General features: G+C 32.2%; 2 protein-coding genes across 2 annotated transcripts in view; one reads left to right on the forward strand and one right to left on the reverse strand.

Annotated features, from left to right (window-relative positions):
• LOC145293011 (potassium voltage-gated channel subfamily A member 1-like) overlaps positions 1 to 756 on the reverse strand; it is a 125,260-nt gene extending 124,504 nt beyond the window's left edge. The window contains exon 1 of the mRNA XM_080139284.1: positions 475 to 756. Coding sequence (XP_079995410.1) covers positions 475 to 498 — 24 coding nt within the window. The 5' untranslated portion in view covers positions 499 to 756. The remainder of the gene's footprint in view (positions 1 to 474) is intronic.
• LOC145293012 (uncharacterized) overlaps positions 1 to 17,446 on the forward strand; it is a 76,075-nt gene that overhangs the window by 45,806 nt on the left and 12,823 nt on the right. The window contains exons 5-6 of the mRNA XM_080139286.1: positions 6,823 to 6,885; positions 16,905 to 16,986. Coding sequence (XP_079995412.1) covers positions 6,823 to 6,885; positions 16,905 to 16,986 — 145 coding nt within the window. The remainder of the gene's footprint in view (positions 1 to 6,822; positions 6,886 to 16,904; positions 16,987 to 17,446) is intronic.

A 17,446-nucleotide genomic window follows, 5' to 3' on the forward strand; every position in this document is an offset into this window, starting at 1 on the left:
ATTGTTCATATAAAACTAACCACGGCTGATTACAGATCATATTTCCCTATACCTCTTCTCAGAATCTTAAAAAAAATAAAATAAAGAGCCCGTCTTTGTAAACCTGATATCATTTTTTTTTTTTTCTTTTTTTTTTTTCTTTTTTGTGGTGGTGAGGGGGTTTACTTAATTGCAAACATTGACTGTTGTGTTTATAGATTTCTAATACCTGACGTAGTTTTCATTTACTGAAGATCCGCAAATCACTTGTGTTGGTTGGCATGGCAACTGGTTAAAATCCACTTTTAAATTTTAATTTCAATATTTTTCTTTTGGGTAAAAAAAAAAAAAAAAAAAAAAAAGGTTGAGGGGAAAGAGAAAAAATGGAAAGAAATACCTGTTTTTCTTTTTTTTTTTTAAAAAAAGGTCATTCCAGTTTTACTGGATAAGGGGGACAGAAAAAAAAAAAAGGTTTGATAAAAAAGTATCACCTACCCCTGAATGACTGTAAGGAATCATAGTGCTATTAGCACTAGTTTATCTGTACACCGTGTTGCAGTAGTTTCTCCATTACCTCGTCATTTGCCTATAAGATCCTGGTAGTATATTTGCTGGTTGTGCTCTGTCCGTGTTTCAAGACGGTAAGCGCAACTCTTCGTCCTCATCACATTGATGACACACAAACAAATTCTTTCCCCCCCAACCAATACATTTATGCAGCAAGATGAAAGTTACTTAGATAAGATGGGGGTGGGGTTAGAATCTTAGGATTTGACCGGTGGATGGGGGGGGGGGGCTAATTGTTATATTTTTAGTGTGACTCTGTTCTTCACATGACTGCATTTTAATCTTTTTGAAAATTTTTTTTTTTTTTTTTTTTTTTTAAACGTAAAAATGAGTAGTTTTAGCAACTATCTTAATATCCTTTGATTGTACCTGCCTGGCATTTGGTGATTAACAAAGCCATCTGTTCTGCTTTTTAAACGCGTTTATTTTATTTTATTTTTTTTTTTTGACAAGAAAAAAAAAGTTAACTGCCAGCACCGGCTTTTATGTTATTCCTGAATCATTTCTCTTTGTGTTGTATGCCTCCATTAGAAACCAAACAAAAACAACTTATCAGCGTTTTGCAATGATTTTTTTTTGGGGGGGGGGGCAGTTGCTTTGATTATCCTTTTTATCCACAGGTAAAATATCCACATGTGCTTTTTGTTAATGTATATAAAAATGTGTGTGTGTGTACTGAACACTTAAATATAAATTATACTTTGTAAATTATTCTGTAATATTTTATTCATCTTTTTAAACCGTTAAGTTTGTTTTTTTTTTTACTTTTTACTATAAAACTAAAAATCTGTATTTGAAACATTTTGTTTTCAGTGTATATTCACAAGTTTTTTTCAGTGTTGAAAGTAAAGATTTATCACTCTGGATTTCCCCCCCCCTTTTTTTTTTTTTTTTTTTTTTTTTTTTTGTAAAGGAGAGGGATATCAGGTTTTGGGGTTGGGGGTGAATAATGGCTCTTAATTCTTGTTGCTTTTCTGCTTGGATTTGAGAGTTTTCAATTCCACAGCAGCTATTTTACTACTGTGTCTGGCATCACATGTAATGTGTGTGTGTGTGTATGTGTGTACGTAACGGTGTTGAGGAATAGGATTGACAAAATATACAAGCGGTGTCCGCTGCTGCTGTTGCAGTGGAGGCTGCTATTGATGAGACTGCTGCTTGTATAGCAATCTAAAAGCTGATTGCACTGAAAGATAGAAAAGAAAATGCATACACGCAGTTATGTCTGCACTCTCATCGTACATTTCTTTAACGTTTATTATAAGCATTTTTTAAAGAAGTTCTTTTATTATTGAAGAATTTTATTCAAAAATATTTTAAGATAAACAAAATGTTTGGATCCAGAACTTGATTATTGGGATATTTAAAAAAAAATAATATACATTTTTATTTAAAAAAAAAAAAAAAAAAAAAAAGTTTGTGTATATCATTTGTTTTGTAAAATCAAGATGTTTAATCAATTCTCAATTTTTTTTCTTCTATTCTTTCAACTAATGAAATCGTAAAGATAATTGTTTTCTTCATCTTCTGTGTCGATTATTAGTATGGTCACTTAAGACTGATTACAGGTGTCATGCTACCGTCAAAACTCTCCCCACTTACCCATGTTTGTAATTAATATATTACAATTAGTTATGCCTAGTCAGCATTGCTCGGAAGTCTTAATTTTTATAACTGTCATTATTATTTTAGCAAATCATTTTTTGGGGTAAGATTTATTAAATTAAATGCAATTATATCATTTGATGGTTAAATTAAGTATTTTAATGTCGATTTATGCAATGATTGGATATACAAAACTTTCAAAGCTTAACTTTTTAATTAAATGAGGATTTACTAGGAATTTTAAAACTACTTTAAATGACTTTCTATTTGACAGTTTAAATGCTTTCAAATTCTTTGCAAATTTCGAAGTGTCACCAAGAATTTTTTTTCCCAACTGTTAACAGAAGATTAAAATGGCTGACTTGTTTATGGAGAAACTGAAATGCATACTTATGGATTTGATTTGATAACCTTTTTAATTTTTATTTTACGATATTGAAATTTTATTTGAACCTAAAAAATACATTAATAGTAAATTATAGTGAATGAAATTATCATTATATATATATATATATATATATATATATATGCAACCAAATTAACACAGCAATTCTTGGACAAAGAGCTCACTATCAATTAGAAAAGGCTATAGCAATGATAAAATATACGTATATTAATATTGTACTGCATTTTTTCTCATATACACACTCAAAAGTAATCTAATTTGTTAGAACAATACTTCAATCAAGAAAGTTATGTATTTTATTTCATTTTTTAAATATAGGAATGCTTTAATAAACCCTGTTTCAAATTTTCCGTTTTTTTTTAAAATATATAGAAAATTTGAAAAATGTTTTTATATCAATATTTGTAATTTTCTTTAACTTTAATCCTTTTATGTCAACACCAACTTTAACATCAAAATTATTTTTCTATCCTCCCATGTCTAATTTTAGCAATAATCCCAGAGTCCCAACTTCTTGGTGGTTCTTAGAAAATTTGTTATTTATTTAAAAAAAACAAAAAAAACAAAAAATGAACTTGAAAATAAAATGGACAAATATATTTATTTAAAGAAAATTCTTTCATTTATTTATTAAAAACATTTGATATTTTTTACAAAAATATCAAATTATTAATTTAATTTAGTGTTGACGATCTGATAGAAATAGCTTTAAGTTTACTATTTTGAAGTTATGGGACCCCCCCCCTCCCCTCGCCACCCTATCTATCTATAAAAATCTTTCTAGTCTTTCATTACCTCTATCTCGATCCTTAACCCACACTCCCCCTTCCTATTCACATATATCTAAACACACCCACATCCACACCCCTATCGGGTCTTATTTACATACAACCAAATCTTATTTTTCACAACATTTGACAAAAATGGCTGATATTAACTCCTGTGACGAGGAAGACCTGATATTTTCATTGCAAACTTTGCTTTTGTATAAGCTGTATCGCCTGAAAAGGTTTGTAGTTACTGGTAATTAGCTGACCGAATTATGCTCATGACTGTGTAGCAACATATTACTGCTTATGTAAAAACACAAAGAGTATATCCTGCTCAATCTCGGTATTAAGCACTCTTGTATTAACCTCATTAAATTTCATTGGTTACTTAACCTCTGGAAAACAATAACCTCAGATTATATATATTAGCAAAAAAAAAAAAAAAATTAATGGCTGTAGTTTTTGAAATCTGCTTTAAGAAAATGTTTGAAAGAAAATAAGGGGCGAGTGACCTTTGTTTTAATTCTGTTTGACCTGATGCTATCATTTTGTAGTTTTTAGCACTTTTCTCTATCTAGTCTCTTTCCCTGAACCTCCAGCTGACACAAAGACAATGTTTTCTTTTGGGTTTTTTTCCCCCCATCGTGACTACTTGTAGATACCAGCAAAATGTTTCTTCTTGCAGATTACCTTTCTAAATTTGCAACTTTCATCTTTTTTATCTTGAGATAACAAACTTCTTGCTATTTTAGATGCTCAAAACAACTCCACATCTTCCCCTCTCTCTTTCTCCCACTTCTCACCCCCCTCATGTTCTCCCCCTCCTACTTCTCCCCCTTCCCCCTCTCACTTCTTTCCTCTGTCCACACTACTGTTTGGACTTTTCTATGAGACAAGATTTAATTATAGTCAAACCAAGCTAATCCCAATGAATTTGTTAGATTTCTTTACCTCCTTGTAGATTTATCCAGCGTTGCTTGTGTGTCAAAGCTCATAATTTTTGCCCATTTGTAGCTTAAAATACAACTCTTCCTTTTCACAATTCATTTACAAAAAACAGTAAAACGTTTGGACTATTCTTACTATACTACTATTTTCATAGTTTTGCCTCATGTTATTTTCAACCTTCTGTAGGTTTTTTTTTTTTTTTTTTTTCCCCCCCCAAAAAAAAAAATTGCACATTTGCATAAGAACTAAGTTCAACATAAAGGTTCCCCAGTTCGTAAGGCACACATAAAAAAAAAATTGGAGGTTACATCGGATGAAACATGAAAATATCAACCAAGATAAGAATAATATTTTGAAGAATAAAAGTCATCTTAAGACTGTAAAGGTTGATTGTTCCATTATTAAAAAAAAAACCCTATTTATTAAAAATAAGCTATACATAACCAATGTCGTCTTGGAGAAGGGTTTCTAAATTTGTGTTTTGCCGTAATTATTGAACCAAACTGTAACTAATTCTTTGTCAGTTTTGTTTTAATCTTCATAAAATTCTTGCAGTTTCCTCAAATTTTCGATTTTTTAGTACATGGTAAACTGATAAAATGTTTAAAACTAGTTTAAATGACTTTGTTTGAATCCCAATCAAATTTTGGAAGTCAAAAAGTAATTCACTTTGTTATTGTGATCCACTAACAAAGGAAGAAAATGAGATTATTAGTTTACAGGTAAATCGAAATGCATACTGGTAGATTTAATTTTATAATTATTTGAAATAGGATTTTACTTTGTGCTATACTAGCAAAGATACCCACATGGGACTTTGCTGTACACTTGGGTACCTGCTTAACGGGCACCTTTACAGTAAGTGGACATTGTAAGAGCAACTATTTGTTAAGGTGTTTAAAATTTTTTTAACTACCTCCTGAAGTGACTGAAATCCAACTATGAACTTTAAAGCAAATAGATTATATCAAAATTGACACCTATATTGTTACGCATAAAAATTGAAACAATTACAAAGGATCACAATATTTGTTTAATTGGTTGAGGGGGTGGAGGAGGATGACCCGATTCAAATTCACAAAGAAGTTGGCTGGCACTATGGTGGTGACCCCCAACTTGATGCACACCATCCTTAGGTGTGGGAGTTTATGAAGAGCTGCACTAAATATGACCTTAATCTTTGACCTTGAAAAATGGTGTGCACCATCTCTAGGTTGGAGACCCATCATGTCAGGTTTGTTTGGTCATGATTTGTCCAGTGGTGTGAACTGTAGGAGAGTTATACACATGCACGGATGCTATTACTTTATGTAGATATAGATTTTATTTCAATAAATTTATAGTCAATTCAAAAATGCAAACGTGTTTCTCGCTTAAAGGTGAGAAACAAACAAATTAATCACAATTTTTTTTTTACTATAGAGATAAACTGTGGATATCTTGCCTGTACGAATCAACATTGCAGCTGTAATGTGGTTATATATACCCAATGTTGTGCAGTAATCTTTTATTTTTGGTCTCCACCCCCTCAGTCTTTCAATTTTTTTTGGTAAAGAAAATATTTACATTTTTGGAAAGATTATTCAATAAAAAATAAGTCATTCAAAACAAAAGAATAAAAAATTTTGCAATAAAATCGATAAAACGTCTTTAAATCAAATACTTAAAAATAAAACTTGAAGCAAATTGTAAAAACTGACTAAAATGGTGAAAATGAATTCTGGTAGATTTATTTTTTTAAATAGGATTCCAAAATCTAATGTTTTTGAATTTTTCAATAAATATTAGTTAAAATCCAATATGCATGTCATAGTTGTGATGAAAATCTGCAGAAATGTATATTATATTTCTCTTAGTTTCTATTCAACTTTTCTCGGAAACTACTGGACGGATCTGGCTGAAATTTTGTATGGACCTTTGTTATAAGATGCAGCAAACCAAGTATTATGGTATTAGTTCGGTGCACAGTTAGATTAGTATTTGATGCAAAAATGGGCACGTTTAACCATATCCAACCATCAATTCGACATAAAGCATTCATTCTAAATCAACAGGCTATAACTGCTTTTAACAGGCAAAAGTTTAGTTGTAATGATAAAGATGTACAAGAGAAAACGGCTTCTCGGTTTATCAACTGTATTGACGAAAATTTCTGAATCTTTTGAAGGGATCATTTTTCAGACATATATTAATCTTTCTTTCAAAATAAAATGAAAAACAAAACTCTGTTCAAGTGAAATTGATCAACAGATTAATTAGTACAAATAAGATCGGAGAACAAGCTATAGAATATATTTAAACTAGCAAGATCAGGCGTTGCTCGAGATTTAATGAGAACACTTTTTTCTATGCTCATAGTATCTTTGGTCTTGTGTGCGACAAAGCTTGATATTTAACCATGTGGAACCCTTTTGGGGGATTTTGGGGTCATAATTAACCATGTGTCTCCCCTTTTTGGGGACTTTCAAGTCCTTTTTAAAAAAATTTTATTTTTTTTATTTTTTTTATTTTAAAGCAATTCAAATGTAATTTTTCATTTCTTTCTAGAATTATGACACCAGTGAATCCAAGTTACGCCGAGAGTTTGAGGTTTTTGGTCCAATCAGAAGAGTAAGTTTTTTTTTTCTTTTCCCAAATTTCTCTTTATGTATCGGTGTCGAATAAGTTATTTTAAAAAAATTTTTTAATCTTAGATGAATCATAAAGATAAAAAGAAATATAATATTGCTCATCTACAGTTATAAAGACAAGATTTTCTTTTTGATGTAAACAATACAATGTTTTTCTTTTCTATGATTGTAAATTTACTTGTGCATTTTTTTCTTTCTCTTTCTCTCCATAGACATAGACAAAAGGTCAGTTTTTAAATGTGAATGAAATCCAGTTGGGGAAAGAGGTACTCTGAATAGAAACAAATAACTGTTATGGTCCCCTCAGTACTCCCTACTCCCTGTGAAATGAGGGAGCCTCCAGTAATGGGTAATAACTCCCTCCAAGAACAGATAATGCCTGGCAGGAAGGGGCCCCTGAAATTGAGCAATTACTACAAATTGATTTTAGCTCAAAGATCAGATAAGCAAATGTTCTTGAAAAATTTATATATTCACCCAAACAAGATATATTGCCACTGAGATGTAAGGAGCTACTGTGATTAGCGCCAGATTTATGGGGGGGGGGTTCTTAGTAGAGATTGTGCACCAAAATGTTTAGTTAAATTAGATTTAAATTTCTGCATGCTGGCACAGTTGCAAGCAAGCAAGAAATTCTAAAGACAAATTAACCGAGAAAAGCTGTTAGAGTAAGAAATCTGACATCTAGGGATCTCTACAGGAAAGCGGTAGGATTTTGATGTTAGTTGGGTTGGTATTTACGTGGAGGCTATACAAGTGTATTAAGTTCACTAAAGCACATTTCTTAAACAAATTCATTCTATTTGTACGTTCAGTGATGCTTAAGATTGAAACGTGACTGATGCACAAAACCTCTTGTTAGGATGATGCGTACAATTTGATTTCTCTACATGTTTTCCTCCTTACTTTTTTTTTTTTTTTTTTTTTTTTTTTGAGAATTTTGGATTTTCACCTGAATTTCTCAATCTGATCTTTTGGAACTTTTTTTTTTTTTTAAATTAATTTATAAATGAAATAATGGAAATGTCATTTTTATTAGAGTTGTATTTAAAAAAATTTTTTTTTTTTAATTTATTTATTTATAAATGAAATAATGAAAATGTCATTTTTATTAGAATTGTATTTAAAAAAAATTTTTTTTTAATTTATTTATTTATAAATGAAATAATGAAAATGTCATTTTTATTAGAATTGTATTTAAAAAAAATTTTTTTTTTTTTAATTTATTTATAAATGAAATAATGAAAATGTCATTTTTATTAGAATTGTATTTAAAAAAAATTTTTTTTTGATTTATTTATTTATAAATGAAATAATGAAAATGTAATTTTTATTAGAATTATTTAAAAAAAATTTTTTTTTTTGTTTTAGTAACTTTTAAGAAAATAGTCTACTAGGCATGTGTATGTAAGTGTGAGGTAGGGAAGTGAAACCTGACTAGTGAGAATTGAGGGTGTGTGTTGTATATTGAGAAACAATATGAGAATGATGTGATGGATGTGTAATGTAATTGATAAAAACACGGTTAGATTTGATGGGCTTGGAAGAAGATTAAGTCTGAACAATATAGGGTGGTGTGTGCAGAACAGAAGATTTTGATGAGATGACAAGGTTGAAAGAAGGGATGAGAATTCTTGGGTTAGTAGGTGTAGAACGGTTGAGGTCGCAGGTTTGGTTCATAAGGAAAGGTCAAGGAAAATATGGGAGAAAGTGATAAGAATAGAGAAAGAGGGAAAAATAAAGACCTGGCCAAAGATAATCAGTTTCTTAAAGCTGTCCAACTGATGCCAGCATGTAACAAAGATGTATAAACTGAATATGAAGATCTAATATCCTGTAAATTTCACTGAATTTCCTAAATCTTTTATCATCTTCAACTTCAATTTTTAAAATATTACATCAATTACAAAATTATTTTACATTTAAAATTTTTATTGATGAATAGTATGACAAATTATTCGTATTTGGATTCTTCAGACTCCTGTTCTCATCTTGAGTGTAATTTTCACATTTCGGTCAATGTTACCTCAGATCTTCAGGTGTATCCTGTCGAACTCTGGAATCTGCTCGGAATTTTTAACGGAACTTTTTATTTAATCCATTGAGGTAACGTGCTCTCATTCCATCAGCCATGACTGGGTAGAAGTCCTAAGTAATTTGCAATTGTATTTTGTGTGTCACCTGCACTGACGATTGAATCTTCAACCTCCAGAACAGTGTAATTTTACAACTGATTAAATACTTTATCCTTTATGCCATGAGTCCTTGTAGGTGACATTGAAAATACAAGTGCGAATTACTTAGATGTCTACTCAGTCATGTCTGACAGTGAGAGCATCGTCTGTGGATTAAAGTAAGGGTTCTATACGAAATTCAGTGCAGATTCCCATGTTTTACAAGATGCACCTGGAGAAGGTCTTTAGTAACATCAACCAAAACGTTCTGAAAAAATAATACTCAAAATGAGAACGGTAGTTAGAAGAATCCAAATAATTTGATTCAATCAATTTGCCTTCATTGTTTTGACGCTTGAGTGTGTATTCGTTGATATCTTATATGCTGTTATATAGTGATGTGGTTCTCAGTTGATTAACTGTGTTCGATATATACGTAGGAAGTCAAAACAATGAAAAGAACATGCTGTTGTCATAGCCCTAGTTATGATATATGCTGCTACCACACTGCTTATGTGGTAGAAGCGTATCTAGGCAGCTGAGTAGTACGTGAGCAACAGCCATCAAGTAGAACATGGCCAAGCTCTCAGGTCCGTCCACAGGTACTGCACTATCGATGGTGGAATCGCGATTGACCATCTCATGCTACCTTGCTCTAAGCCATGGTGGTATTGGATACATTATGAGCCAGAGAAGAATCTGACCAAACTTAATGCAACAACAGCTAAGTAAAAGTATAAACAAAAATAAAAATAAGTCCAAATAATGTAATAATTTTTGTTTCTCCTGTGTTTATTTGTGTTTCTCATGGAAACAAACTTGTGTACACTATCAATTTTCTAATTTTAAGCAATTTTCCATCTTTTTTTTTTTTTTTTTTTTTTTCTGAAGTAGTAAGAACCCCCAAATATGTGTGAAATATACTCACAATATTTTCCTTGCGATTGTCTTGTAATCCACTGCCTTCACGCGTAACTTGTTTTTGTGAACTTGATGCTTTAACATTGCTCGGATATGATGCACTGTGCTTCTTGTGATGTCCACCTCCAAGACCATAAGATCCACGGACACCAAAGAATGGACGTGTAGTGTCGTGAGATGTAAACATTGCTAGATACATCAATTTACTTAACTATTTAAGTTTCTATCCACTTATAAGGGCTTCCCAACTGTGGAACACATTGCCATGGGACTGCTTCCCTTCTGATTACAGCTTGGTCATTTTCAAATCCAGTGTCAACAAATTTCTGTCATGGACCATTCCAAAAGTACTCAAATGCAGCCTATACCATTAGTGTTAGTACTCCTATAGTGTTCCTCATCTTTTAGCTGGCATTATATTATGGTCTCTTTAATCCTTATCTGTAAGTGGCTCTTGGCCTTGATAAGTAGTGACCTCAGCAATTTAAAGTCTTGAATGCTGCTTCTAAACCTGAAAACTGTCGGATCTTCTCATGAGTATGTTGCAACTATTTTTGTGTCATATCCTGAGGATAAAGAAAAAGAAAAATTACTGATTACAATGACCTATCGAAAATATTTCAGTTTTGAAATGTGGATTCATAATTTGGAGTTTTCAAACTATGGAATCTCCAAACTTCTTTAGATGCATCTTTTTTGAGGATTTAGTCAAACTTGGAAGGCTTGGAACTTTGAACCCATACAAACCTTCAAACTGAACCCATTATTCAATACTTGGAGTTGAAATCATTTGACCAGTGATTAAAAATGTTGATCAACAATCAGTTCTAAGTTTGACTAAAAAATTTTTGTTCAAAATTCCATGTTTGATTAGAAGGCTGAAAAGATGCAACTGAAGAAGGTTGGAAGTTACATGGGTGGGAAATTGCTTTAGGAGTCAGCTGGTGAAAATTAACCAACTTGAACACACAAAAAAAACCAAAAAACAAACTTTTTTCTCTTCGTACTTCCTAGTCTTTGAGCTAAAATTAAAGTGTAGTATCTGTTTTGTCTTTGGTTAGGAGAGAAGTCCTTTTTTTTAAGACCAAGTTAATTTTTAGTTTTGTTTATATCTAGGACCCCCCCCCCCCCCACACACACACTCAATATTCTCTACTTGCTTGAAAAATTTGACTATAGTCTGATTTTTCTTTTGTGGGGTGAGGGAAAGGAATATTTTTCATACAAATTCACTGCAATGAAGAGAAGACAAATCACTTTAAAAAAAGGGGGAAAAAAAGTGCAATAAATCTTATGTCAATGAGGAAAATTTTCTGTTTCATAAAGTTATGACTCATACTTATGAAACAAGTTTCACTGTTCATTGACCATCAAACAAATTTTGTTGATAGTAGATACATCTTCATTTGTCAAATTTGTCAAATTAATCTGTCATGTTTTGGCTTGAAATATTTTTTACTTTAATCACAGCTTAAATGAGCTCATCTCATTTTAAACAAGTCCATATATATGGAAAACATTTGCCTGTCAGTTTGTTCGTCATTTACTATTTAAATACATCCACCTATTTCTGTAAACAGTTCTGTCCATCTGTCATGCTTAAGTTGGAAATCGCATTTCCATTGCTAAGAATGCATTCATCTTTATAACAGAAATAATTGTATTTCAGATAATTAAACATGAATATTATGCATTTTTTTTTTTTTTTTTTTTTTTTTTTTTTTAGTTTCTGGATAAATTTCCATTTGATATTGGCTTAATTTTGAAGCATGTTGTGTATGTCTTTCTCTTGCTAACGAACTTGTGTTTTTCTTGTTTATATCTTTGGCCAAACATTAATGTTTTTAAACTTTTTACTACATGCAAAAATAATTTTAACAGTAATAAATTGAAAATCAAAAAGTCGGTGGATATTTTCAGTATGAAAAATAAAATAAACAAAAAAAAAGCTTGATTAGCAAACACTCTTTACAGTTGAGATTCTATTTTTTTAAATTTTTTTTTCTTAAGGTGTGATTTTATATATATATATATATATATATCTCAAAATATTTGAAGAAAAAAAAAAGTTTTCAGTAAGAGATAAGTTTTGCATATGAATTTAATGCAAAATAAGGTCTAGTTTCCGGAACATTCTACTCTTTTAAGGTATTTAACCAATTTTTTTTAAGAGTAGTTATTTGTTGGAGGAGGATTTGTTACTCTTACAGGATTAATGGCAATTAAGGAATTTTTTTTGAGGGAGTGCTTACCAATTGGACCTAGGGTTAGTGGTAGGATAGGTTTTTTTTTTTTTTTTTTTTTTTCCCTAAACATAAGAGGAGAGCACACACCACCCATTCCAGTCCTCCATTGAGAAATTCATCCGGATTTCACACACACACACACACACACACACACACACACACACACACACATATATATCTCTTAGTAATAATAGTAGTAGTAGTAGTAGTAGTAGTAAGATGCATCTGATTCTTCAAATATTAAACCCTCTACTCTTCAGACTTGATTTTAATGACATTTGTCCAACATTTTATAGCTTTACAATTGGAAATCAATAACAAAAACAATAATCCTTATAATTGATTTTCATTTTTTTGCTATGTTTGTTTTTTCTCCCCCCCCCCTCCTACATACTTAAAAATGTAAATCGGTTTAATTTTCTCTCCAGGTTCTATAACTTTGATTCTAGTCTTACTTAGCACAGGTGTTAATACTTCTTGGAAATTTTTAGGAAACCCTCTCAGGATACCTGTTCGAAATGGATGGAGAAGTTCTAACCTGTCACTGGTTTATATAAAGAAATCTTTTCCTAGAAAGACGACCTTGTTTATCATGAAATGTAGAAGTTGAGTTTAAAAATTGTTGCTCTTTTGCCAAAAATTTCATCTACCCTATATTACAGGTGCATACACTTTGCTGTTTGATTCATTCATTTCTATTTTGTGCTTTTAATCATTTTTTTCCCCATTTTTCTTTAAGAGTATTAAAGGTTAAAATCATAATGGAAATTTTTTTGTTTATCCAATACTTGAAATTTCTTTAAGGGAACATATTTTTATTTAAGGGAACATACTTTATTTACTTTTTTTTTTAGGGAACATTTTTTCTTTAAGGGAACATATTTTCAAAAGTTTCTGAATTCCATTAACAATACTTCATTCACTCTAAAACAAAAACAAAAATTGCAGATTAGGATATGTTCAATCTATGCATTTTGTGATGAACATGTAATTTTTAACTTAAGTGTGACTGATTAAAGAAAGCTTCCAAAGTCTTTTCAATCAAACCTAAATGGGAGAGGAGGCATATCAGAATTATCATTAAGAAAGCCAGCTTGATAGAAGGAGCATATGATGTTAAAAGATTGAACCCTCCACACAGTTCAAAAATCACATACCTTACAGAGTAAGGTATGTGATTTTTCTTGGGAGGGGAACAACAGAAAAGGCAAAAAATGTCATGAAAACAAAAAAAATGTGATGGCTTTAAATTTATGGCTTCACAATAAATGGTGACTTTCATGGATTTTCCAAACTTTATTGAAAAATTTTTCAATCTTGTTAATATTGATTTTCGTTTTCAGTAAAGAGCAGGAAAGCCGTGCATTGTCCAGGAGTATGTGGATAAGAAAGTATAATTTAAAAGTGTGCTTAATTAGTTGTTTCTCAGTTGCTTTTTGATTTTTTTATTTAACATACTTGTTCCAATTTCCAGTTTACCTCTACTCTCTGTAGATCCCTCCCCCTGTTCTCTACTCTCTATAGACCCCCCCCCCGGTTCTCTACTCTCTATAGACCCCCCCCCCGGTTCTCTACTCTCTAGAGACCCCCCCCCCCCGGTTCTCTACTCTCTAGAGACCCCCCCCCGGTTCTCTACTCTCTAGAGACCCCCCCCCGGTTCTCTACTCTCTAGAGACTCCCCCCCGGTTCTCTACTCTCTAGAGACCCCCCCCCCCCGGTTCTCTACTCTCTAGAGACCCCCCCCCCCCGGTTCTCTACTCTCTAGAGACCCCCCCCCCCCGGTTCTCTACTCTCTAGAGACCCCCCCCCGGTTCTCTACTCTCTAGAGACCCCCCCCCGTTCTCTACTCTCTAGAGACCCCCCCCCCCCGGTTCTCTACTCTCTAGAGACCCCCCCCGTTCTCTACTCTCTAGAGACCCCCCCCCCCGTTCTCGTCTCTCTAGAGACCCCCCCCCCCCGGTTCTCTACTCTCTATAGACCCCCCCCCCGGTTCTCTACTCTCTATAGACCCCCCCCCCCCGGTTCTCTACTCTCTATAGACCCCCCCCCGCCGTTCTCTACTCTCTATAGACCCCCCCCGCCGTTCTCTACTCTCTATAGACCCCCCCCCGTTCTCTACTCTCTATAGCCCCCCCCCCCCCCGTTCTCTACTCTCTCTCTCTATAGCCCCCCCGTTCTCTACTCTCTTTCTCTCTATAGCCCCCCCCCGTTCCCTACTCTCTCTCTCTCTCTAGCCCCCCCCGTTCTCTACTCTCTCTCTCTATAGCCCCCCCCCGTTCTCTACTCTCTCTCTCTCTCTCTATAGCCCCCCCCCGTTCCCTACTCTCTCTCTATAGACCCCCCCCGTTCTCTACTCTCTATAGATCCCCCTTCCAATCCTCTGGTCTCTGTAGATCCCTCCTCCTGCCGTCCTCTGCTCTCTCCCCCAGACCCATATCTATCTCTCTCTTTCTCATCATACTCTTACTCTATAGCCCCTTAATGCACACTAATTTGCTCCTTGATAACCTAAAGTGATAGTAATTTTAGCCCTAACCGTTTTTTTTTCTAATAGTAGAAAAGATAATTTTAAATCTGACTAATTTATGAACTCCTTTGTTTCTGGTAAACCAGTCTGTTTCAAAAGTTAGCTAGACTTGCTCTGCTCTTAATAATCCATTCTGGACAAAGTAGTAGCAGCTGTCTGCATTGCAAAAATGAAATATTACTTACCTTTTGCAAAAGTTGGCAGACTTATTTTCTCTCAAATCCTTTTGAAACAAAATCTTAATTCATGATAAGGAGTTTACAATTTACAATGCTTCCATTCACAACTTTAAAGAATTGAATTTCATAGAAACGCTTATATAAGTATGCATCAACATTTCTTTATCTCTGTTGCTGGTAAGCTTGCACCAAATGAAAATACTAAACAAACTGGAAAATATAAACTTTTTTTCGTTCTTATAAGTGGATTCAGTTTACTGCTATGAGGAAAAAAAAATAATTACCTCCTCCCTCTCTCCTCTTGGCAGCTGCTTTGCTTATATGTAGATGGAAAAAAAAATAACTGCACACAGTTGTTTCTTACATAATATAAATAAACTGTTGCAGAATTTTTAAAAAAAATTCTTTTTTTTTTTTTTATTTAATATGGGTTATGCTCAGATTTTATAAACTAAATTTGCGGTATCAATAAGAGGTCCTGGATATGACCTTAAACTATATCCGATGTTGAGGCCCCAGCTTGCGGGCTTTGTGGAGTGTGGAGCCGCCCTTTAATTGCTATTGCTCCCAAGTCCACTCTGACCCGGAGTGGTAGTACCTGTTAGGGTCCCAATTATGGGTTAAATAGAAACTGACTTGAAAAAAAACAAACAAATATTCTATTAAAAAGATTTTTTCTTCAAAATCACTGGATTCAGCATTAAATAACCTGAAAAGGGTTGATATGTCATAAAACAAAAAACAACTAAACCAATTCTAAATTGAGTGTTATTTTCACAATATTTCAGTTGATGTATCTTGTCAAACCCTGGAATCAGCACGCAATTTCAAACGGAACACTTAATTAAATCCATGGTGTAGCTTGTTCTTGTTCCATCAAAAATGACCTAGTGGATCAAGTACTTCATCAAATTCAATTGTGAGTTAGACTTCTGGAGGTTGAAGATTCAATCCTTCGCGTGGGCAACAATCAAAATTTAATTGCAAATTACTTTGCTTTTAAATCCATTTTTTTTTTTTTTTTTTTTTTTTTAATAGGATTCTAAAACTTAATTCTTACAATATAGTTTTCCAAGTTTTTCAAATTTTTAGTTACAAATCTATTCATTTTTTTTTTTTTTTTTTTTCTCTCGGAGATTGCGAAGAAACTAAACTGCATTGTAGTGTATTTGACTTCAAATTTTTTATATAGGTTTTTAAAATTAAAAGAATTGTTTTATTTTATTCTATTGTATTTTTATAAACAATAGGTACTTCTCGTCATTTAGAAGTGAGAAACACTTGCACACATACAGAGATGCAAAAGAAGTTATTTAATTATTTTATTGATATAGAAATTTCCAATATTAAAAAAATAATGAAAAATCTGTATGATGTATGTATTCATGACGAAACAAAAAAAATATATATTTAAAAAATTACATAAATTGATCAAGTTTTTATTTTCATAAAGATATCATTTTTAAATTATTAATGGGAATTCGTAGGCATTACAACAAAACTCACAAGTTTGAATTAAGTCATCTCTTTCCTTTTTTAAGGCTGTTTTTAAAAAGACAGACAAAATGGCTGCTCTCCAGTTACTCCTAAAATTTGATTTTCTTTAAAAATAAACTACTTGATTAATTTATGACTTTATTTTGGAATATATTTTCATTTCATCATGCCTACTTACAACATGGATTTTTCTTTGTATTTGTTTTTTTAATATAGAAAGAATTCTGGACAAAAACCTTTCTTTAATATAGACTTTGTCTCAAATAATTGCTTCCATTTGAAATTTGTTGCATTTTCTGTTAAGCTTTTTTTTTGTTATGGAAAGAAAATGGTGTGAGCATAATTAGTGCACTTAATGTTCTCTACACTCGTTAACTCTTTATATTAAATGAGTTTTATTTTTCCTGACACATGACTCTTAATTTTCCTTTTTTTTTTTTTTTCATTCTGTATAGATTCGGATGATCAACGACAGCAAGAGTGGAAAGATGCGAGGATACGCGTTCATTGAGTACGAACATGAACGAGATATGCACTGTAAGTCCTGCTTCCCCGAACGGTTGCATTTACTCTCAGTAGGTGTACGATTATTCTAACCAATAGGGGGGAGAAAATAAAATTAAATGGCAAAATTTTATTTCATTTAAGTAAATTTGAAACTTTTCTTTTGCATTTATAATGTAAAAAAAAAAGTTTTCTTTGTGTGATTCTCATCTTTCTTAATGATAACTCAAATTAAAGGGGGTGTATGTGTATATATATATATGTATGTGTATATATATATATATATATATATATATATGAACATTTAAAAAATGTCTGAGGGTTTACAATGTTTAGCAGCAGTTTGAGAATTGTCTGATTTTGGTTCCTTTAGAAATCATCTTGTCTTGATTAATATCTTTTTTATCTAAGTATTTCTTTGTGTTCCAAATTTTAATACTTTATTAAAATTCAGATTCGAAAAAACTTGGTTTACTGCCCTCTAAAAACTAAA

Source organism: Euprymna scolopes, chromosome 14 (assembly GCF_053919585.1).
Source record: "Euprymna scolopes isolate OS-2025 chromosome 14, ASM5391958v1, whole genome shotgun sequence".
Taxonomy (NCBI): Eukaryota; Metazoa; Mollusca; class Cephalopoda; order Sepiida; family Sepiolidae; genus Euprymna; species Euprymna scolopes.